The following is a 24,122-nucleotide window of genomic DNA, read 5'->3' on the forward strand; positions in this document are numbered from 1 at the left end:
GCGATCAGTGACGTCACTACCGCGCCGGCAGCCTCTGTGGGCGGTGCGGCGCTGTACGAGTAACGGCTGGTCATGGCGTCTCGTCGGTCTCTGCACTTCGTGTTCAAAGTGGGAAACCGCTTCCAGACGGCTTGTTTCTATCGTGATGTCCTGGGAATGAAGGTGGAGACGGGGCGGAGAGGGGTTGGCGCGCGAGGGGGTCGCGGGAGGCTGAGCCCCACATGGCCGAGGGAGGGGAGAAAAGGGTGTGATGTGGATTTCAGCGGGAACCCGGGTGTCCGACCTTAGCCCCTAGACTTCCCATTAGCTCTGTGGTTTTCAACTTCAGGAAGAGTCGTGAGTCGCGGCTTGGGTTAGATGGACTTTGAAAGGGGGTCACACTTACTAGTCGCCGATTGTGTTGCCCACACACGTTCTTTCATTTAAGTTTATTCACGAATGTTTATTCCTGTCCTTGCGAAGCTTCTAGTCTAGTGGGAAAGGCAGTAAATAAAAAGTTATATATAATACTCCTCCGGTGAACAATGACTGTCTTCTGGTTTGGAGCCTTTCGGTTTAGATATAAGCATTAGTCAGAGTTCTGCTTCTCTTGCTGCTGGTTTGACTGGTCTCTTGGATATTCAGTCTCTGGGTGAGTGCTCCAGTTCTTCTCTCCATAATCCAGATCTAAGTGTGAAGTAAGAACCCATCCTCGTCTCCAACACCTGGAAGTCGCCTCTCTCCAGCTCTGAGCAGCTGTGATTCTGCAGAGATCACCTGGGTGGCAAGCGCTGGTGGAAGCTATTGGGGAGCTTCCTGATAAGCAGGGACTTTAGATGTTGTCAACTGAAACAAAAATGCACAACCTAAAATAAAATGCACAACCTAAAATAAAAAATGCACAATAAAATAATAAAATGCACAACCTAAAAAAAAATGCACAACCTAAAATAAAATAAAATAAAATGCACAACCTAAAATAAAAGAAAGGTTCTTTTTGGGAACCTTACTGAGGACTGTAGCCTGGAAGACAGCCTCTCAGATAGCTCTGAGGAACTGCCCTGAAGAGGCAAGGGCGGAGCTAGAATATATATGAGTTTTTTTCTGGGGGGGAAAAAAAAACAAAACCACGTAGTTGAACATCAAAAGATTACTGCTAATCACAAAAACAGACATCTCAAGTTAATGCTTCTTTCTTTTTTTTTAACTTGGGATTTTTAAAAATAAACTTATTTATTTATTTTTGGCTGCATTGGGTCTTCGTTGCTAAGCACGGGCTTTCTCTAGTTGCGGCGAGTGGGGGCTACTCTTCACTGCGGTGCGCGGGCTTCTCATTGCGGTGGCTTGTCTTGTTGCGGAGCATGGGCTCTAGGCGCGTGGGCCTCAGTAGTTGTGGCTTGGGGGCTCTAGATTGCAGGCTCAGTAGTTGTGGCTCATGGGCTAAGTTGCTCCACGGCACGTGGGATCTTCCCGGTCCAGGAAGTGGTCCCCTGCATTGGCAGGTGGATTCTTAACGACTGCACCACCAGGGAAGTCCCAGAAGATGGGTTCTGGATTCATTGAAATTATTCCTTAGATATGCATCTTAAATATCTAGGGCCAGCATCCAAAGCATGGAATGCTTCTTGTTTTTCTCCATCCTGAATTCCTTTCAAGGTGCACTGTTGGTGGGCCACTGCAGTAGCTGATGCCCTGGTCCTTGCAGAAATGGAGTTGCAGGCGACATTCTTTGTTTACAGTGTGCAAGAGTGCGATTTAATGTAAAGACACCCCAGGAGACATGGAGTGCAAAGGGAGTTACCTGACTTCATCAGTCATTTAAAAAACATCACCCACTTCATGGTTCTGTGTTGGGCTTTGGTGACAAAGATGAAAATAACCCTGGTATCTGTCCTCAATTAAAGCTCCTGGCTTGGAATGGGGGTGGGAATTGTACATTGCTGATGGTAACGGTACTTGAAATTTGATGATAGAAAACCACAGAGCTCTCTCTTAATGTGTTTCCTCATTGATAAAAGGGTGGTTGTAAAGATTAAACACATTATTATATGTGTAGTATTTGACACATGGTATGTCTTATGTAAGTGTTAGCTACCATTATTATAAAAGTACAACAGTAGGAGAGCTTTAATTCTAACCTGGTCCTCAGGAAATAATTCATGGAGACCTGGTACTTGAGGTGACCTCTAAAGATAGGTGGGATATCCATAGACCTAGATTAGAGGGAGGAGTATACTAGAAAAACTGAACAGCCAATGCAAAGTTAAGATATATTTGGGAAGCACCACTAGTTTTATGTGCCTTTAGTTTTTTGGGGTTTTGTTGTTGTTGTTGTTGGCTGCTCCACACGGCTTATGGGATCTTAGTTCCCTGACCAGGGATCGAACCCCAGCCCTGGCAGTGAGAGCGCGGGGTCCTAACCACTGGACTGCCAGGGAAGTCCCTGATAGTATCTTGAATAATATGCTAAGGAATTTGGATTTGATGTCATAAAAAGTGGGGAGCTCTCTTACATTTTAGAACAGGGCAGTGGTGTGATCAGAGCTGTGCTTTAGAGACTTAATTTTATGGTGGTATTAAGGAAAGAGATCAATAAGATGATTTCTTTTTAATTTTTTTTTTTTTTTTTTTTTTTTTTGCGGTACGCAGGCCTCTCACTGTTGCGGCCTCACCTGCTGCGCGGCACAGGCTCCGGACGCGCAGGCCCAGCGGCCATGGCTCACGGGCCCAGCCGCTCCGCAGCATGTGGGATCCTCCCGGACCGGGGCATGAACCCGTGTCCCCTGCATTGGCAGGCGGACTCCCAACCACTGCGCCACCAGGGAAGCCCCAATAAGATGATTTCTAATAAATAGTCTGTGAGAGATGTGATGGGAGCTTGAACTGGAGCAGTAGCTGTGGGACTCAAAAAGGAAAACAGAAACTGACACATTGAGAGCCTACTGTGTAGTAGGTTCTGTGTCATATGCTTTAATAAATTATCTATTTTCACAACATATTAGGAGACTCAGATCCTAATATGTTGTTCTCAGAGTTACACAGCTACTAAGTGAAGGCCACACTTTTTTCACTACACAGTAGTGCTTCCCGATCTAAATATAATAGATTTACAACTTTGGTTGGTTGCCTGACCCTTGGTATCAAGCCGATCTTTCTTACCTCTACTACTTCCAGCCTGGGAAAGATATACAGCTCGTTATCTTCTGTTTGTTTTACACAGAAAGCTTACAAATAATAATGTCTGTGTTTTGACATTTTAGTTTGTACTAAATATGCTGTGTGTACTACTAGGACAACTTTGCCATTAATTCTCATTCCCTTACCAGATTCTTCGGCATGAGGAATTTGAGGAAGGCTGCAGAGCTGCCTGTAATGGGTATGACCCCTTGTTTCTTAACATCTTCTTTAGTCTCTGAATACCCCTGAAGAACAGAAAGCAGTTTCTCAAAGCGAGTAGAAGGCAGTAGAATAAATTAAGGAGGCAATAAATTAGGGAGGCAGCTTCAGGGTCACAAATAAGTATATGCTGTGGATGAAGCAGTGTCTTATGGAGTATCTCTTAAGCTTAGTAACCATGGCAAGCTGAGAAATTCCAAGGCCTGATGGGAATTGCATGCTTGACAAGTAGGCAAAAAATGAGTTAAGGTCAGGTGGGACGGCTGTCCCTATAGGATTCAGCTCCCTACTTTAAAGAAAAGGTAAACGAATCTTTCCCTCAAGTAAGTGCCAGACAAATGGTCTTTTGAGCCTTTGGTGATGGGGCCCATGAGCGCTGTGCACAGCTGCTCTTAGCACCGGCTGAGGTCATCTCATCCTTATGGGTACTTGGAGGACCAGAGGGACTGCCCACCTCTTTGTCCCAATAGTTCTTTGGGGGCAACCTGAAGCAGATTTTGTCTGTGGTCACTGGGTTCATTTTTTTTTTTTTTTCATTTTTCTAGGCCTTATGATGGAAAATGGAGTAAAACAATGGTGGGATTTGGACCTGAGGATGATCATTTTGTTGCAGAACTGACTTACAATTACGGCATTGGCAACTACAAGCTTGGCAATGACTTCATGGTAAATATCATTTTGTTCTAGCAGATTTTTGGCTGTACCTTTTAGAGAGGTCACTGATACGGCTGTAGATAACGATGACTACTGATTGATGGCTTTGGGGTGCAGTTTAGTGATTAGCTTTTTGATATTTTCTATTTAAAAAAGAACAAAACCAAGAAACCTGCTTGGGCCCCTGTCTCCAAGCTGGCTCAGGATGAAATGTGTTCTCCCACCACTTAGGAATCAAGCTCAAGGCTTAGAGACAGGTTTGAAGGAGACAAGACTCCCCTGGGGGAATGACTGAATCTCGGGAGGTGGAAGGGCCAGAGTCAATGGTTCGTCAGGTCCTGATCACCATCCAGGGAAATATTTTCTCTCTAGTGGACAGTTGTGATTGGGGTGACTGATTGCAGTGAATCCTAGTCAGAGAAAAATCTGAGGTTTTAAGGATAGAAAGAAGGTGTCATTGCATGCACTGTATTCATTAATGCATTCAAGAATTCAAGTCATTGTGCACCTGTTATAGTAATAGTATCTGTCATTTGCTGAGCAGTTACTGTGTGCAAGAGGGAATGTCACTGGGCCCAAATACATAGCAAGAGAGGAGTAACTGATTCTTACCCAGAATCTACTGAGCAACTTTACCTCATGCTAGATGTTATTTTGCTCATTTGATCTCGCTATTCCTGTTAACTCATGTTAAAATAATGGTACCTAGATTGAAGTTTGTAGGACCAGATATATATAAAAGTGTTTTGTAAATGGAAAGGACTGCTCAGATATAACATATTAATACATTTCTCTTTCTCACTCTCCATGCCTCTCACTAATTTATTCATTTAACAGATATTTATTGTGACTTGCTCTATGCCATGTACCTTGTTAGTCCTGGGGATACCATTTAGAGCATGTTCCCTGGCCTAAGCAGTTTCCTGTCTGATGGGGGAAACAGGTAAAGAGACAACAAGAATACCGTGTGATAAGTTCTAAGATAGGGATAAGAACAGGAGAATGTGGGAACACACAGGAGGAATTTCCAGCCTGTGCTCAGACAGATGAGAGTTCAGGGACGGCTTCCCAGAAGTGACGTCTGAGCAGGGTGAGGGGGGCAGGGTGGGAGGGTGAGATGGCTGTCCTCAGCATGTGCACAGGCCTGGAGGTGAGAGGGAGCATGGCGCTAAGAGAACTGTGAGTGACTCACTCTGGCTGGAGCTTAGTGTGTGAAGAAGGGAGTGGGTAGAGTTGAGGCTGGAGGAGTGAGCAGGGGCCACATCATATCAGGACGTTCAGACTTTATTCTGAAAGCAGAGTGGAGCCACTTTTAAGCAGGGGAATGACGCAGTATTTGCCATGCACAAGAATCCGTGGCTAGAGCAGGGAGGTTGGGTTGGCAGGGAGCAGGACTGGAAGTGAGGCCACCAGCACACAGGATACACAGCAACCTGCAGTTCCATAACTAACAAACGTGGCAGTAGTGGGGGAGGGAGGGAGAGGATGGATTTGAGAGATGTCAGAGGTAGAGTTCATAAGATTTGGTGATTGAGTGTATATGAGGGTCTCTGTGTTTCTCCTTATCTTTCTTTTCTTTACTCTCCAAATTTAAATCAGGGAGAAAAAAAAAGAGCAAAACCATCTTGTTGCCATAAACATTTAATCGGCTCAGGTCAAATGTTGATCAGTGGGCCTGCAGGTACTAGAAGCCATGTAGGTGGAGAACAGCCTGGTGGCTCTACTGTGGGTCTTCCCAGGAGACTTTGGTAGTAAGAGAGCCCTGATGAAAGGTGCCTTCGGTGCTGCTCCTCAGTTCATGGAACACAAAGAAAAACAGGTTAAATAGAACTCCCATATGTATAAAGAACCCGTGTATAGTGAAAAGAAGAGGAAGTCTCTTAAACATTGAAAAAGATGTTCAACTTCCGAGCTGCCATTTGTCATCTATCAGATTGGCAAAAATCAAAAGGTGTGATAACACACTGTGAGGAAGGGTGTGGGAAAACTGCCACACTCATGCATTACTAATAAGAGTGTGAAGTGGTACAGCCTCAAGTTTGGCAGTATCAAAAGAATTAGTGCCTTTACCCTTTGACCTTGCAGTTTCACTTCTAGGAGTTTAGTTTATGCATATGTTAACAAATATGTGAAATGACCTATGTATTAAATTATTTATTATTGAGTGTCTGCTATGTGCCAGGCACTGTTCCACGAACTTTGGATAAGCGGTGAACAAAACAGACAGAAATCTGTGCCTGGTAGGGGAGGGGGCCCAGGGCCTGACAGACAACAAATAATAAATTTCAATGAGGCTTCCCTGGTGGTGCAGTGGTTGGGAGTCCGCCTGCCGATGCAGGGGACACGAGTTCGTGCCCCGGTCCGGGAGGATCCCACGTGCCATGGAGTGGCTGGGCCTGTGAGCCACGGCCGCTGAACCTGCGCGTCTGGAGCCTGTGCTCCGCAACGGGAGAGGCCACAACAGTGAGAGGCCCGCATACGGCAAAAAATAAAGTAAAATAAAAAAATAAATTTCAATGAATGAATAAATAAATAATATAATATAATATAATGTAATATATGTTATTGAATATTTTAAAGGTGATTATTGTAATGGGGTAAGAACAGAACAGGATAAGGGGGGTTGGGAGTATGGGGCAAATGACCAGTTTTATTTATTTATTTTTTTTGCGGCACGTGGGCCTCTCACTGTTGTGGCCTCTCCCATTGCGGAGCACAGGCTCTGGACGCGCAGGCTCAGCAGCCATGGCTCACGTGCCCAGCCGCTCCGTGGCATGTGGGATCTTCCCAGACCGGGGCACGAACCCGTGTCCCCTGCATCGGCAGGCGGACTCTCAACCACTGCGCCACCAGGGAAGCCCCCACTTTTAATTTTAAGTGGGGTGTTGAGAGCAGGTTTCCATGAGGAGGTGACATCTGAGCAAAGTCTCGGAGATAAGGGAGTTAGCCGTGTGGATATCTCGGGGAAGAGCATTTCAGCTAGGAAACAGCTGCTGCAAAAGCCCTCAGACAGCGCCTGGCACGTTTTAGAAAACGTGAGGAGGCCAGCATGGCTGGAATAGAGCCAGGGGAGAGGGGGAGGAGAGGGGCTCAGAAATGACATGGGTCAGATTGTCTTGGCCCTTTAAGGCCATCGTAAGCCATCCCTGAGTGAAATGAAGAGCCATCAAGGGTTTTAAGCAGAGGAACAACAGCATGGGGTTGCCGTCTTGAGATAGACTGTAGGGTGGGTTTCAGAAAGTTTACTCCGGCTGCAGAGTGGATGATGGATTGACAAGACTGGAGGCACAGAGAGGCTGATCTGCAGTCCAGGCTAGAAACGAGGCTGGGCACATCGGAAGGCATAGTGCGCATTCTTAGGCATTTTGATTAATTTAAATAAAGAATGCCTCGATAGTTGGTTTATGTATTTTGGTTTAAAAAGCAAAATTAAAAAGAGAATATTTTAAATAAGTAGCTGGCGAACCAAGGGTAAGATCAAGATTCCTCTGACCAGATCTCGAAAGTGAGGAGAGATTATCTTTGGTATTAAATGAATCAACTTTCTCTGGCATTTGTGTTTCTGTCCTACAATTCACAAAGTTTGGAATCTTTGTGGGAGAAAAATGTCCAAAACCTACTTCAAAATTACTAGCAGAAAATTTTGAATGCCAATTAAATCTTAGGTGATTTGATGTAAAGGCAGTGGGGTTTTGCTTCATTACCTTCTATAAAAGATCTGTTGTGATTACGCACTTGGGTGATACTGTTGTTTGCCATAGGGTATCACGCTCGCTTCTAGCCAGGCTGTCAGCAACGCCAGGAAGCTGGAGTGGCCACTCAGTGAAGTGGCAGAAGGTGTTTTTGAAACCAAAGCCCCAGGAGGATATAAGTTCTATTTGCAGAACCGCAATCCACCTCAGTCAGGTAATTATCCCCACACTGACAAAAGCCCTCTGTCTAAAGGCTTCTGATGGAAGGAGAGAGGGAGCTCAATTTCTGTCTCCTATGGAGTCTTTCTATATTGACATGACACATCTTTCCCAAGCCAGTGTTGTTATTTGTCCTCTAAGAAATTATATTCTCATATCAGAATTTGAGTGCATCACTGTAGGGGTTCTGGACTGGTTCTATCTATTCTACTGGTAATGTATCTGTTTAGGATACTTCCAGCTGCAGATATTAGATACCCAACTGTAGCTTGAACGGTAAGAAAATGTTTTAGTTCACAGAGCAGGCATTCTCTGGGTAGGAAAGACTTCAGGGTTAGTTGATTCAGCAGCTCAGCAATGGCATCAAGAACCCAAATCTTCTCTCTCTGCATCCTCTTGTCCTCAAGGGTCTGCTTCTCCCTCTCAGGGTTGTAGGGTGGCTGCCAGTAGCAGTTGGGGCTACCTGCCTCCACATTCTCATCTGGTAGGAGGAAGAGAAACTGACTTCCTGTGGCTCTTTTTTAAGAGCACAGCAAAACTTTCCCAGAATCTTCCAGCAACTGCCTGGTCAGAATTGATTCCCATGCCTGCTCCTGAAACAATCGCTGGCAGGCAAGAGAAATAGGATTATCCTTAGACCGGTTAGTCGTATCTTGCAGCTAAGGTCAGTTTCCCAGACTACAGTGCTGGCTCTTGGTCAGTGTGGGTGAATGAAGTGAGGAGCCCACCGCCCTGACTGCCGCAGTGAGTGGGAGAGAAACCGCATGACGTTTCACGTACGAGGCATCCTCGTCACACATGTATTTAATTCCTGCAAATTCTGCTACCTGCTCTGCCAAGAGAAAAACAAAAGCAAGAAAAGGGAAAAAAAAATACTGGTGAATAGCAAGGGCACTTCTGCCTGTCATTCAATCAGTGAACACAGGCCCCTAAGTGCACCTGAGGTGAAGACATTCTCTTTCCCCGCTGGTCTGCCTCAAGTCCCCAAGGCCCCTCAGACTGAACCTGACAGTTGTGTTTATTGCTACTTGCTTTTCTTTCTTTTTTTTTTAATATTTATTTATTTATTATTTATTTGGCTGCGTTGGGTCTTAGTTGTGGCAGGCAGGCTTCTCTCTAGTTGTGGCGCATGGGCTGTAGGGCGCGGCGGGCTCTGTAGTTGCCCCGCAGCAAGTGGGATCTTAGTTCCTTGACCAGGGATCGAACCCTCATCCCCTGCATTGGAAGGCAGTAGGGAAGTCCCCACTGCTATTTGCTTTTCATCTGGAGCTCAGCAAAAGAAAGAGCGATGTTCCAGTGTGGGAGGTTAGGCTGGTACTGTGGGATGTACTGAGAGATGGTATTTCTGAACTTCACTGGTAATGTAAGGGATTCCTATGAGTATTTTTATTGATAGGTGATAGGTGTTTTATATACTAACTTTGAAACTTAACTCCTGCCACTCATTCCATTATACATTTTTTCCCTAGTCTTAATGATGTTTCAGTACATAAAATAATACAGGACCTCACAATCATAAGGTTTTTTTTTCTTTGCTTTCTAGATTTGGTTTTTATATTCCAAAGATATCAATTTAGGGTATTGACATTAAAATTCAAATATTTTCTAATGACATCATCTTGATTACCTCCAAATAACTTGAAAAGTTTTCCATAGAATTTTTTTTTTTTTTTTTTTTTTGCGGTACACAGTCCTCTCACTGTTGTGGCCTCTCCCGTCGCGGAGCACAGGCTCCGGACGGGCAGGCTCAGCGGCCATGGCTCATGGGCCCAGCCGCTCCGCGGCATGTGGGATCTTCCCGGACCGGGGCATGAACCTGTGTCCCCTGCATCAGCAGGCGGACTCTCAACCACTGCGCCACCAGGGAAGCCCCATAGAGTCTTTTCTTTGGTCACTATTTTTAATTTTTTAATTTTTAATTTTTTTTATTTTTTTGCGGTACGTGGGCCTCTCACTGCTGCGGCCTCTCCCGTTGCAGAACACAGGCTCCGGGCGCGCAGGCCCTGCGGCCATGGCTCACGGGCCCAGCCGCTCTGCGGCACGTGGGATCCTCCCGGATCGGGGCACGAACCCACGTCCCTTGCATCGGCAGGCGGACTCTCAATCACTGCGCCACAGGGAAGCCCTGGTCACTATTTGTTTTTTGAATTTTATTTTATTTTTTATACAGCAGGTTCTTTTTAGTTATCCATTTTATACATATTAGTGTATATATGTCAATCCCAATCTCCCAATTCATGACACCACCACCACCTCCCGCCACTTTCCCCCGCTGGAGTCCATACGTTTGTTCTCTACATCTGTGTCTCAATTTCTGCCCTGCAAACTGGTACCATTTTTCTAGGTTCCACATATATGCGTTAATAAACGATATTTGTTTTTCTCTTTCTGACTTACTTCACTCTGTATGACAGTCGCTAGATTCATCATAAGATGTTTTTGTTCTTTGGAATAATACCTTTGGGGCATTAATTTCTGGTTGGTGATATAGTCAAATCTATAAGTCTAGCCTGGTGTCCATACTTCTTTGAATGAATCACTCCTGTGTAGTTTCACCCACTATGACTGTTCCTGCCCCTACCTCCCTTCAGGGTCTGAATCACCTGGAATTTGTTGATGTCTCAGTGAATGGGGAAAACTAAAACAGTCTGCCAGGTAGAGGCACCTGTGAGAAACACCTTGCTTTAGCCATGGTATTGCTTGTCTAGAAAACGGGACTAAGGCAGTGAAAACTGAAGGAAAATGCACTGAATTTATCCTAGTCAGATACAGACTTGGAACAGCTCTTCAAAAAGTCACTTTACAAACTCCTTAAAGAAAAATTTTAGTATAGTATCTAAAAAGACTATCCAAAAAGACTTTTAAGATACTCCTCAAACAACTTATGTCTCAGAAGCTGGAGTTTCTTCATATGCTTCAACTAAACAATATATTGCAACAGACAGGGTACAGAAGCAGATGTAAGAATCCAGCTATCTTCTACTAATCCAGACCTTAAAGAGATTCACAAAAACGTAAAACGATGCTGTTCTTGTCATTGCTTGTTTTGGAAAACACAAGTTGTTTTTCACAAAAAAAATGTAATATTATTTTTAAATGAATTAATATGTAAATTTAAAAAGTCATTTTACAATATAAAAGTTTCCAATAATGATAAGTGTTTAAATATAACTTTTATTCTTTTTACAAAAAAAATAGATTTTTTTCCCCTAGACACACAGATACGCAAAAATAAGGAAGAAGAAAAGAGATAACCACTGTTAACATTTTACTTATTTTATTTATTTGGTTGCACTGGGTCTTAGTTGCAGCATGCATATGGGATCTAGTTCCCTGACCAGGGATCGAACCCGGGCCCCCTGCATGGGGAGCATAGAGTCTTATCCACTGCACCACCAGGGTAGTCCCTGTTAACATTTTAGAGTATATCTTTCCAATCTTGATCAAAAGAAATAAATATATAATTAAATATATATGGGATTCCATTGTGTGACATTGTAGGAAGAGAAACAGTTGTCTGTTGTTAGATATTCATGTTGTCTCTGGTGTTTCGTTGTTATGAGCAACACTGTGATGAATGTCTTTGTGACAAAAGGCCTTCATACATCCGCAGTCACTTCTTTAATTGCTGAAAATGGGATTGCTCTTTCAAAAGCAGTGGAGGGTTTTTAGGTACATTTTGTCAAATTGTTGCTCAGAAACATACTAATTTACACTCTGCCATTATTACATGATTGTGGTTTTTTCCCCCTGTACTATAACAGTTAACACTGTGAACTTTTAAAATTATTTGCTAATTAGATAACAAAATGTTTTATTTGAATTCTATTTATTTATTTATTTTTGGCGTGTTGGATCTTCGTTTCTGTGCGAGAGCTTTCTCTAGTTGTGGCGAGTGGGGGCCACTCTTCATCACGGTGCGTGGGCCTCTCACTGTCGTGGCCTCTCTTGTTGCAGAGCACAGGTTCCAGACGCGCAGGCTCAGTAGTTGTGGCTCACAGGCCTAGTTGCTCCGCGGCATGTGGGGTCTTCCCAGACCAGGGCTCGAACCCGTTTTCCCTGCATTGGCAGGCGGATTCTCAACCACTGCGCCACCAGGGAAGCCCCTTATTTGAATTCTAATTTCTTTGTGAGGTCAAACATGCATTCATATGTTCATTGACTGTTCCAGTTCCTCCTTTTGTGGATTACTGCTTCGTGCCTTTTGCTTATTTTTCCAGGACGTGCATCTTTTCCTTATGATGTTTAAAGGTGATTTAAATATTAAGGACTTTTTGTCATATGTTGTTAAAAAATGTTTCCTACTTTGTTTTATTCTTTAATTTTGATAGTAATCCTTTTTTTTTGATTGTTGTCTAGGGGTTTTCCATTTCATGTAATTAACCTAGCACATTTTTTTCTTCATGGTTTTTCTATCTTTAGTGTCAGATTAAAAAAGATCTTTCTGGGCTTCCCTGGTGGCACAGTGGTTAAGAATCCACCTGCCAATGCAGGGGACACGGGTTCGAGTCCTGGTCTGGGAAGATCCCACATGCCGCGGAGCAACTAAGCCCATGCGCCACAACTACTGAGCCTGTGCTCTAGAGCCCGCGAGCCACAGCTACTGAGCCTGTGCGCCACAGCTACTGAAGCCCTCATACCTAGAGCCCGTGCTCCACAACAGGAGAAGCCACCGCAGTGAGAAGCCCATGCACCGCAACAAAGAGTAGCCCCCGCTCACCACAGCTAGAGAAAGCCTGCACACAGCAACAAACACCCAACGCAGCCAAAATAAATTGATAGATAAAATAAATATTTTAAAAATCTTATTTATAAAAAAAAGTCTTTCTCCACCCCAAAATTGTTTAAATAATCACCCATTTCTAGTATTTTCACGGTTTCAGTCTTTAAACAATCCTTTAACTCATTAGGAATGTATTTTGCCATTTAGTTTAAAGGTGTAGCTTCTTCCCACCAAATAAGAAGTCAGTTATCTTTTTTTTTTTTTAAATTATTTATTTATTTTTGGCTGCGTTGGGTCTTTGTTGCTGTGCGTGGGCTTTCTCTAGTTGCGGCGAGCGGGGGCTGCTCTTCATTGCGGTGCACGGGCTTCTCATTGTGGTGGCTTCTCTTGTTGCGGAGCACGGGCTTTAGGCATGCAGGCTTCAGTAGTTGTGGCACGTAGGCTCAGTAGTTGTGGTGCATGGGCTTAGTTGCTCCGCGGAAGCCAGTTATCTTAATGCCGTTTATCTTTATTGAATAATCTGCCCTTTCACACTGACTTAAAATCCCTTTTTTATAAACTAAATTCTTATATATACTTGAGCCTGTTTGGGTCCTTCTCTTCCATTCCTTTGCACTGCCCTGTTCATTCCTGCTGTTTCATTACCCTACAGATCCTGTATTAAAAGTAACTCTAGCAGTGTCTGATCTTCAGAAGTCCTTGAACTACTGGTCTAATCTACTGGGAATGAAAATTTATGAAAAAGATGAAAAGAAGCAGAGGGCTTTGCTGGGCTATGCTGATAACCAGGTGAGCAATCTTGGAGAGAAATAATCTGTTACTATGAGTTTGGCTTATAAATAAAGTTAACATGAAGGTTATTCTCATAGTTTCTTCATAGTAATTCAATATTTAGGACAGAAGAAAATTAAAATTGCTGGTAAGCTCACCACCCAGATATTACCTTTGTTTATATTGGGGGAATGTGTCCTTTCAGGAGTGGATTTGCTGAGTCAGAAGAGATGTAGGCAAGATTTAATGCTGTAATGATAATCTTTTTTTTTTTTCTCTTAATAACTTAGCATTTGAGCATGATTTAGTCCTTTTACTTTAAGCCAGAAGGTCTACTCCGAGGAATTTATTTTACAAATGTACTTATCCTACACGTGCACAAAGAAGTATGTACAAGGTTATCTGCTGCGGCATTGTTTGTAATAGCAAAATATAAGAAATAACCTAAATGCCCTGTGGATTCAAGCAATAGTTCAACCATTTATGGTTCATCCATAGAATGGATTAGTAAGCAGCCATCAAAAAGAATGAGGCGAGTCTCTATGTGCTGAGATGGTAACATTAATTGGAGAAAAACAAGGGACAGAATGGTGCATAAATTATGCTACCATTTGTGTAAAAAAGAAAAAAGGATATATGCCTGTGGATGCCTGCTGACTGGTTGCCTCTGGGGTGAGAGTAAGAGGGAGACTGAGAATTTACTTTATTCCTTTAGCCCTGTTTGAATTTTTTTCTTTTACCACCTAGCCTGTTCCGAAAAATAAACCCGCTTTCTCATGTCTTTTCAGTGTAAGCTGGAGCTACAGGGCATCCAAGGAGCAGTTGTTCATGCAACAGCTTTTGGACGAATTGCCTTTTCTTGCCCCCAGAAAGAGGTAATGTTTGGTACCAGGTCTTTTGTTTAAACTCTGTGACTAGCTAGTTCAAACAGCCGGGAAACTTGACCCTCCCTTCTCTAGGTTCATGTTGATTGTGGCTTTGGTATCAAGTTCAGCAGTTGTCTTGAGCAGCTGAGATATAAAATCAAACAAGTGGCGCCAGAGTTTTCTGGTTGATCTGAGATTCCTCTGGGGCTTTCGAGGACCACAGCCCAAGAGTGGTGTGGGACCCCTTGCTCACTTTGCTTTTTTGTTTTCCTCAAGTTGTCAGACTTAGAAGATTTGATGAAAAGGGAGAACCAGAAGATTCTGACTCCCCTGGTGAGTCTGGACACTCCAGGGAAAGCAACAGTGCAAGTTATCATTTTGGCCGACCCTGTAAGTATTACCTAGGAACAGGACAGGCCGCACCAGGGCTTTCTTCTGAGGTGTCTTTTTGCCAAATTTCTTTTCTCTCTTTTGGTGTAGGATGGACATGAAATTTGCTTTGTGGGGGATGAAGCATTTCGAGAACTCTCTAAGATGGATCCAGAGGGAAGCAAATTATTGGATGACGTGAGTCTCTTTTCTAAATTTATCTCACCTTCAGCTCAAGGGGGTGCTGTTAAGTGTGTATGAAGAAGGACCCAAGCATCAGGGCCAGTTCTTACTTTCAGAACCGTGTCCTTTTGAGGTGACTTTTTGAGCCAGAGGCTTGTGTCAACTTCATTGCCACCTATGTGACTCTTATCTGGGTGCAGTATGTGTGCCTTCCCTCCACCTCGCGCTGCCTTGGAGAACCACTGCTGCTAAATACATCACTGTTCTGCTCGGTGATCGGAAGTGCCCCGACGCCACCCCCTCTCACTACCTTAGCCCCTTGGTCATCTCTTCTCCACTCTACAGCATCGTTCTCTTCCTTCCTAGCAAATTGTTCTCATAAGCATACAAACTAACTCTAGTATCTTCTAAAAATCTTTTATTCACCCCATATCCCTTCTCCAGATTTGTTATAAAAATCTCCCTACACGCCGTTTCTACTTCTTACCCCCCATTCACACTTCATTCTGTTCCGCATTGGCTCCTGTCACGCAGTGAGACGCTCGCATTGACATCATCGGTGACCTCCTCTTGCCAAATCCAGTGACTGTTTTTCTATCCTCATCAAACACGATCTTTTAGCAGCATGCAGTGTTGTACCCCAGCTTCTAGCACATACCTCATATGTAGCTGGAACTCAGTGAATACTCTGCTGCTGCTGCTGAAAGGAATGAATCAATCTGTCCTGGTTCTGTCGCTTAGGATCTATGTGACTGACCGTAAGAAATTTACTTCAAATCTCTAAACTGTAGTTTCTTATCCAAAAATTTGAGGAAATAAGATTATCCACCTCATAGGATTGTTGTGTTGTTTATAGAGCTTGGCAAACTGCTGACATAATAACGGACACTCAATTGTTGTTCATTAAAGCTGGAAATGTACCAAAAATGTAGCGTTTACAAATTTTACCATAAAGGAAAATAGAATCTCAGGCAACCTCTTAGTTGACAGATTGGCTAGATTGTTCTTCTTGCTCTTTCATATCACTGACCAACTTCCTCCTCTTTTTTTTTTTTTAATATTTATTTACTTACTTATTTATTTGGTTGTGCGGGTCTTAGTTGCATCAGGCAGTATCCTTAGTTGTGGCTCGCAGGCTCCTTAGTTGCGTTGTGGCCTGTGGGCTGCTTAGTTGCAGTACGTGGGCTCCTTAGTTGTGGCATGCGTGTGGGATCTAGTTCCCTGACCAGGAATTGAACCCGGGCCCCCTGCATTGGGAGCACGGAGTCTTATCCACTGCGTCACTAGGGAAGTCCCCAACTTCCTCCTCTTTTGAGCTCTCTTCTCCCTTGATGTTGGGGATCCTGCCATCTTCCTATCTCTCTGACAGCTTCCCCTCAGCCACAGGCATTTTTTTCTGTGACTGATCCTGAAATGATTTTGCCCACGGTCCCACCTTGGCTGTCTTTTACCCTCTCATTATACATTCTTTCTCTTCTCTGAGTAGAAGTTACCTGTTACTCTGGTCATCTCTGTGCAGAGCTTCAGCCATCATCCGTTCTCAACTTCCTAACTTCTAGTTCCCACTCCCCACTAAGCTCTAAATGAGCATTTTTCATTGTTGTTACTGTGGTAAAATATACATAGAATTAAAGTGTACAGAAAGTTTAGTGTCCACTTTGATGAGTTTTGACAGTTACATATACTCGTATAACCACTACTCAAAATATAGAGTATTTTCATTGTTATAGAAAGTTCTGTTGTGCCCATTTCTAGGTCCCAACCCCTCCTCCCAGCAGCGACTACTGTTCTGAATTCTGTCATATGAATTTTGTCTGTCCTTGGACTTCATATAAATGGAATGGCTTCTTTCAGTCAATGTAACATTTTTGAGATTCCTCAGTGTAATTGTACATGCCAGAATTCTTTTTTCTTTGCTGAGTGGTATTCAATTTTATGAATATAACAATTTGCTTATCCATTCTTCCAATGGTGGACATTGAAGTGTTTTCCAGATTTTTATCTATTTTAAGGAAGACTGCTCTGAACATTCTCACAACTCTTCTTATGGACATGTGTTTCATTTCTCTTGGGTAAATACCTGGGAGGGGAATTGCTTTTACTTTCTAAGAAACTGCCAAACAGTTGTCCAAAGTGATTGAACCGCTTTACACTATTGGCCATGTATGTATAGAAGAGTTCCAGCTGCTCTGCGTCCTCACCAACATTTGTGTGTTGTCTTTTGTCCGTTTCTTTCTGTAACAGATTTTATTTTTAATATTTCATGATTTAAAATTCCATATATACACAAAAGAGTACAAAATCCCTATGTGACTGTCACCAGTCAACTCTGCCATAATTTTTCATCATTCCTTTCCACCCCACTTGTTTTTTTGGCAGTGGGGATATTTGTTGGAGAATTTTAAGGCAAATTTCAGACATCATGTCATTTCAACCCTAAACACTTAAGTATTTTACACATTTTAAGATGATTTGAAAAGTGAAAATTACAACATTGTAAAGGAACTATACTCCAATAAAAATAAGTTTTAAAAAAAGCAAAAATTAAGGAATTTTCATATATACAATATTGATATAATCACACTTAAAAAATATATCCTTTTTTTTTTTTTTTTTTTTTTTACAGTTAACACAGTGTTATATTGCCTCCTTATATCAACCTCTTATTTATTTATTTGACTGCGTTGGGTCTTCATTGCGGTGCGTGGGCTTCTCATCACAGTGGCTTCTCTTGTTGCGGAGCATGGGTTCTAGGCGTGCGGGCTCAGTAGTTGTGGCTCGTGGGCTCTGTGCAGGCTTCTCATTGCTGTGGCTTCTCTTGCTGTGGAGCATGGGCTCTAGTCACATGGGCTCATTAGTTGTGGTGCACGGGTTTAATTGCTCCACGGCATGTGGGATCTTCCCAGACCAGGGATCCAACCCGTGTGCCCTGCATTGGCAGGTGGATTCTTTTTTTTTTTTTAACATCTTTATTGGAGTATAATTGCTTTACATATATCCCATATCTCCTCCCTCTCGCATCTCCCTCCCACCCCTCTAGGTGGACACAAAGCACCGAGCTGATCTCCCTGCGCTATGTGGCTGCTTCCCACTAGCTATCTGTTTTACATTTGGTAGTGTATATATGCCATGCCACTCTCTCACTTTGTCTCAGCTTACCCTTCCCCCTCCCCATGTCCTCAAGTCCATTCTCTCTGTCTGCATCTTTATTCCTGTCCTGCCCCTAGGTTCTTCAGAACCCTTTTTTTTTAGAATCCATATATATGTGTTAGCATACAGTATTTGTTTTTCTCTTTCTGACTTACATCACTCTGTATGACAGTCTGTAGGTCCATCCACCTCACTACAGATAACTCAATTTCATTTCTTTTTATGGCTGAATAATATTCCATTGTATATATGTGCCACATCTTCTTTATCCATTCATCTGTTGATGGACACTTAGCTTGCTTCCATGTCCTGACTATTGTAAATAGAGCTGCAATGAACATTGTGGTACATGACTCTTTTTTTTTTTTTTTTTAACATCTTTATTGGAGTATAATTGCTTTACAATGGTATGTTAGTTTCAGCTTCACAACAAAATGAATCAGTTACATATATACATATATTCCCATATCTCTTCCCGCTTGCGTCTCCCTCCCTCCCACCCTCCCTATCCCACCCCTCCAGGCGGTCACAAAGCACCGAGCTGATCTCCCTGTGCTATGCGGCTGCTTCCCACTAGCTATCTACCTTACGTTTGGTAGTGTATATATGTCCATGCCTCTTTATCGCTTTGTCACCGTTTACCCTTCCCCCTCCCCATAGCCTCAAGTCCATTCTCTAGTAAGTCTGTGTCTTTATTCATGACTCTTTTTGAGTTATGGTTTTCTCAGGGTATATGCCCAGTAGTGGGATTACTGGGTTGTATAGTAGCTCTATTTTTAGTTTTTTGAGAAACCTCCATACTGTTCTCCATAGTGGCTGTATCAATTTATATTCCCACCAACAGTGCAGGAGGGTTCCCTTTTCTCCACACCCTCTCCAGCATTTATTGTTTCTAGATTTTTTTGATGATGGCCATTCTGACTGGTGTGAGGTGATACCTCATTGTAGTTTTGATTTGCATTTCTCTAATGATTAGTGATGTTGAGCATCCTTTCATGTGTTTGTTGTCAATCTGTATATCTTCTTTGGAGAAATGTCTATTTAGGTCTTCTGCCCATTTTTGGATTGGGTTGTTTGTTTTTTTGATATTGAGCTGCATGGGCTGCTTGTATATTTGGGAGATTAATCCTTTGTCCATTGCTTTGTTTGCAAATATTTTCTCCCATTCTGAGGGTTGTCTTTTCATCTTGTTTACGGTTTCCTTTGCCTTGCAAAAGCTTTTAAGTTTCATTAGGTCCCATTTGTTTATTTTTGTTTTTATTTCCATTTCTCTCGGAGGTGGGTCAAAAAGGATCTTGCTGTGATTCATGTCATAGAGTGTTCTGCCTGTGTTTTCTTCTAAGAGTTTTATAGTGTCTGGCCTTACATTTAGGTCTTTAATCCATTTTGAGTTTATTTTTGTGTGTGGTGTTAGGGAGTGTTCTAATTTCATTCTTTTACATGTAGCTGTCCAGTTTTCCCAGCACCATTTATTGAAGAGGCTGTCTTTTCTCCATTGTATATTCTTGCCTCCTTTATCAAAGATAAGGTGCATGGGTTTATCTCTGGGCTTTCTATCCTGTTCCATTGATCTATATTTCTGTTTTTGTGCGAGTACCATACTGTCTTGATTATTGTAGCTTTGTAGTATAGTCTGAAGTCAGGGAGCCTGATTCCTCCAGCTCTGTTTCTCTTTCTCAAGATTGCTTTGGCTATTCAGGGTCTTTTGTGTTTCCATACAAACTGTGAAATTTTTTGTTCTAGCTCTGTGAAAAATGCCATTGGTAGTTTGATAGGGATTGCATTGAATCTGTAGATTGCTTTGAGTAGTATAGTCTATTTTCACAATGTTGATTCTTCCAATCCGAGAACATGGTGTGTCTCCATCTGTTTGTATCATCTTTAATTTCTTTCATCAGTGTCTTATAGTTTTCTGCATACAGGTCTTTTGCCTCCTTAGGTAGGTCTATTCCTAGGTATTTTATTCCTTTTGTAAGCAGGCGGATTCTTAACCACTGCACCACCAGGGAACTCCCAACAGTATATCCTTAATGTCACCTAAAATTCAGTTCTTATTAAAATTTCCCTGACCACCTAAAAAATGGTTTTATACAGTTGGTTTGCCCTGTGTATTTTCTTTTGTTTCTTTGCTGCCCTATGTATTTTTTATTTAGCTTTAATATAATTGGACTATATCAATACAGAATAATTTATCTGATCCATTGAGTTTCATGACAAACTAATTGGAAGACATGCCACTGATCTATTTCACATTTTAGCCATTCTCTAACCTCTACATATAAATTTATTTTCACTCTCTGTGTCTTTGCTCACATTATTTTATTATCCTAGAATGTCCCTTCTCTCATTTGAATATTTGCTTATATTTCAAGGCCCATTTAAATTCCTGTTTTAAAATTTTTTGACTGTTTTTCTCTTTCTTGTTGTTGTGTTGGAGTTCTGGATACGAGTCATTTGTTAGATAATCTGCAAATGCAAGTACTTTCCCCATTCAATGGCTTGACTATTTATTTTCTTAATATAGGCTTTTGAAGAACAGACATTTCTCTAAGTCCAGTTTATCAACTTTTCCTTTTATGCTTAATGCTTTTTTTGTCAGACTAGTGTTATAGCCAGAGAAACTTTTTACCTGGATAGACCATGGACATTTCAACTCCACATGCCTATAACTTAATTTATCTTACTTCAAATCCAGTCTTCATTAGTATAATAGAAAAATAAAAATTACTATTTATTAAGCATCTCCTATACTGACATGTTCTTAAGCGCCTTATGTATATTCTGCAACTCTTACCATAATCTACAAGGTGGATGGCATTCCCTTTTCAGATGAAGAAACTGAGGCTCAAAAGAGTAAGTCACCCAATATTATACATTCAGTAAGTGGCAGGCAAGGGCTCAAACTGAGGTCTTTCAAGTTTCAAAGCCAGTTCTTTTTTCCTCTTCTATACTCTGCTCCCGCCCCTGAATAGCACTATATATTTGTTATCACAATTGTTTAAGCTAGAATCCTCAGAGCCAGTTTTTCTTTTAACATTTAATATGCTTTTTATTTTAGAATAGTTTTAGATTTACAAACAGAGCCGTTTTTGATTACTGTTTCTCCTCACTCCTACATTCTATTAGCAATTAGTCACCAAGAACTGTGAGTTCTACCTCTGAAATCCTTTGTCTATCTACTTCCCTTTTGAAAAAGCTCTCATTTTCACCTGCAATACTGCAAAAGCCTCCTCCCACCTTCCTGTCAATCCCTGTTGCTAGCACTAGCTCTCTAAAGCATCAATCCAGTAATTTAAAAAACGGTTTAGGGGCTTCCCTGGGTGGCTCAGTGGTTAAGAATCCACCTGCCAGTGCAGGGGACACGCGTTCGAGCCCTGGGTCCAGGAAGATCCCACGTGCCGGGGAGCAACTAAGCCCATGCACTACAACTACTGAGCCTGCACTCTGCAGCCCGCAAGCCACAACTGCTGAACCCATGCGCTTAGAGCTCGTGCTCCGCAATGAGAAGCCGGCGCACCGCAAAGAAGAGTAGCCCCCACTCACCACAACTAGAGAAAGCCCCTGTGCAGCAATGAAGACCCAGAGCAGCCTAAATAAGTAAATAAATAAATAAAATTTTTAAAAAAGAGACTTCAGTTTTAAGCTGGGCTCCCCTGCCCTCCCTGCCCACAAGCCCCTTTCTATGACCTCAACCTCATGGAATGATAGGATAAAAGGACTCTGGTGGAACCAAAACATATTGTTATTAACAAGGCTTCTTTTTTAATTAAGAGGTTCCAAACCAAACAGTACCAACATCAGCGGAATGGTGTGGGAGGAGGCGTGGAAAAAGGAAATCATTCCAGGCTCATTGCTAAGACGTCAAAATAGCTTTTCACATTTGGTCTCATCATTAGACTGAGTCTCCTGAGCACTAAAGATTCTTGAGAGCCCACCCAGACTCTGAGAATGACAGCACTTTCTGTTCCAAAGAGCCCACAGCGGGGTGTGCTTGGCCTGCTCTCCAGGCAGCGTCAGCCGCACTTTCCGGCTGCAGGCTCTGCCCTTTACTCTGCAAAATGAGAACTAACAAGCGATTGCTTGATACCCATCAGCATCCTCTGTCAAAGTAAACACAAGACTCTATACTGAATGAACATTTTTTCTTCTTTTTTTAGTTAATTAATTAATTAATTTTTTGGCTGCGTTGGGTCTTTGTTGCTGTGCCCGGGCTTTCTCTAGTTGCAGTGAGCGGGGGCTACTCTTCGTTGTGGTGCGTGGGCTTCTCATTGCGGTGGCTTCTCCTGTTGCAGAGCACAGACTCTAGGCACGTAGGCTTCAGTAGTTGTGGCACGTGGGCTCTAGAGGGCAGGCTCAGTAGTTGTAGAGCATGGGCTTATTTGTTCTGCGGCGTGTGGGATCTTCCCGGGCCAGGGCTCGAACCCATGTTCCCTGCGTTAGCAGGCGGATTCTTAACCACTGTGCCACCATAGAAGTCCCTGAACATCTTTTAATTGTTAATTTCTTGATTGTGGGCAGTGCAGTGAGGTATGAAGTAGACTATGTGTTTTATTTTATGGATTGAGAATAAATAAATATTCCAATTCTGTTTCTATAGGCAATGGCAAAAGATAAAAGTGATGAATGGTTTGCTGCACAAAATAAACCAAAGGCTTCAGGTTAACGGAAGACATCACGTGGAACAAGCATTAGTGATTCCTGTCGAACAGCTGTGAGGCCTGATGTGTGCATTATGTGACAAATGTTCTCACAACGTGGTGGTTTCCTGTGTGGGCAGAGAGGCTGGGTGGTGAAGATTTGTGTATTTTTATCTTTGAGAGCTCTGATATATTTTAGAGAGAAGATCCTATCATTATCAGTCCATTTAGAGGAGAGCTCTTGCTGTCATCTGTGCCATCCCTGGAAGGGTACATTTTTTGTGTAACTGTATTACATTAGTAATCAATTCTTCTGCAGCCTGGGACAGCTGCATTGAACAGGACCTTTGGCTGGGAATGGAGGGAATTTTGATAAGTATGTAGATTTAATGAGAACAAATAAACCCAAATCAATTGCTTGCAGCAGGAGTACTTCCAGTACCTGGCGACAGTATGCTGTTCTAATGTCTTAACTCTGGCAGGCCTTGACCAATAAAAACTTTTAAAGAAATTTTGTGCCTTGAACCAAAAGACTTGGTTAACGCTCCCACATTTTTTGCTTTAAATTTTTGAGTAGCCAGAGAAAACAGACAAAAGGATCTAACGTATTATGTTGCTACACGCCTGGCTCTGTGCTAGTTTCTCTCTCTCCCTCTCTCTCTCTCTCTCTATTTTTTTCTTTTAATCCTCGTAAGAAGAGACCATGTTAGATTTCTTAGTGATGAATTAGATGATTTCTTCAGCATGAAAAACTTTTTTTTAATATTTTCTTGTTTTCTATTTGATTCTGCAGAACAAATCAGTTTTAATCACTGGAAATAGAATTAAGTTGGGCATAGTTATTATGAAATGGTTTTTGAAATTATGCTTCTGAAATCAAGCTGTTACAACCAATCTGTAAGACTCATTATTTAAAGTGGTTGCCAGGTTCAAACTATAGGGAAGAAACTGATGAGATTGGAAATGATTGACTCAGAAGATACCTGTTCCTGTACAATATACATGAAATTACTCGTAAATCATAGCCTCTGCTGTTCTCCCTTGCTGGCAGGGTAGGGTATGGAAATTTCAGAGTGAGTTTCAGCTCACCTTCTGATAGGGCTATCTTAACCTTCACTGAGAGGAAAAAATTATTTCCCAGCTCCACAGCACTTTTCATTCCACTTAAATTCTCTATCTTAGGGAAGCAATTGTGAGTTTCAAAGCAAATCAAGCTATGTTCCTCCTGTCGACAGTTGGTTCACTTTTTTTTTTCCTATGCATGGGGAAATTATTATATGAATTTTGAATAATCAAGTAAATGCCTCTGTCTTCTTTAGACTATGACTTGTTAATTCTCAGATTTTCTAATTAATTAATAATTAGATTATTAATTCTTGATGTTTATCTCAGGTAATACTGTTCTCCTGAAAAGAAACTATACTTCTCCCAGTGTATTAGGCTGTTGTGATGTGGCCTTTCTTTTTTTTTGGCTGCGCTGCAC

The 24,122-nt window shown here is 42.2% G+C and overlaps 1 protein-coding gene across 1 annotated transcript; it reads left to right on the forward strand.

The window, feature by feature from the left end:
* Positions 1–49: 49 nt before the first annotated feature.
* Positions 50–23,576, forward strand: GLOD4 (glyoxalase domain containing 4). The gene is made up of 9 exons (XM_082860366.1): positions 50–162; positions 3,306–3,355; positions 3,921–4,041; positions 7,791–7,935; positions 13,316–13,452; positions 14,223–14,309; positions 14,577–14,690; positions 14,781–14,867; positions 22,600–23,576. The coding sequence occupies exons 1-9, from the start codon at positions 73–75 to the stop codon at positions 22,663–22,665; spliced, it is 897 nt and encodes a 298-aa protein (XP_082716492.1). The 5' UTR covers positions 50–72; the 3' UTR covers positions 22,666–23,576.
* The last annotated feature ends 546 nt before the right edge of the window (positions 23,577–24,122 follow it).

Source organism: Leucopleurus acutus, assembly GCF_964270905.1.
Source record: "Leucopleurus acutus genome assembly, chromosome: 19".
NCBI lineage: Eukaryota > Metazoa > Chordata > Mammalia > Artiodactyla > Delphinidae > Leucopleurus > Leucopleurus acutus.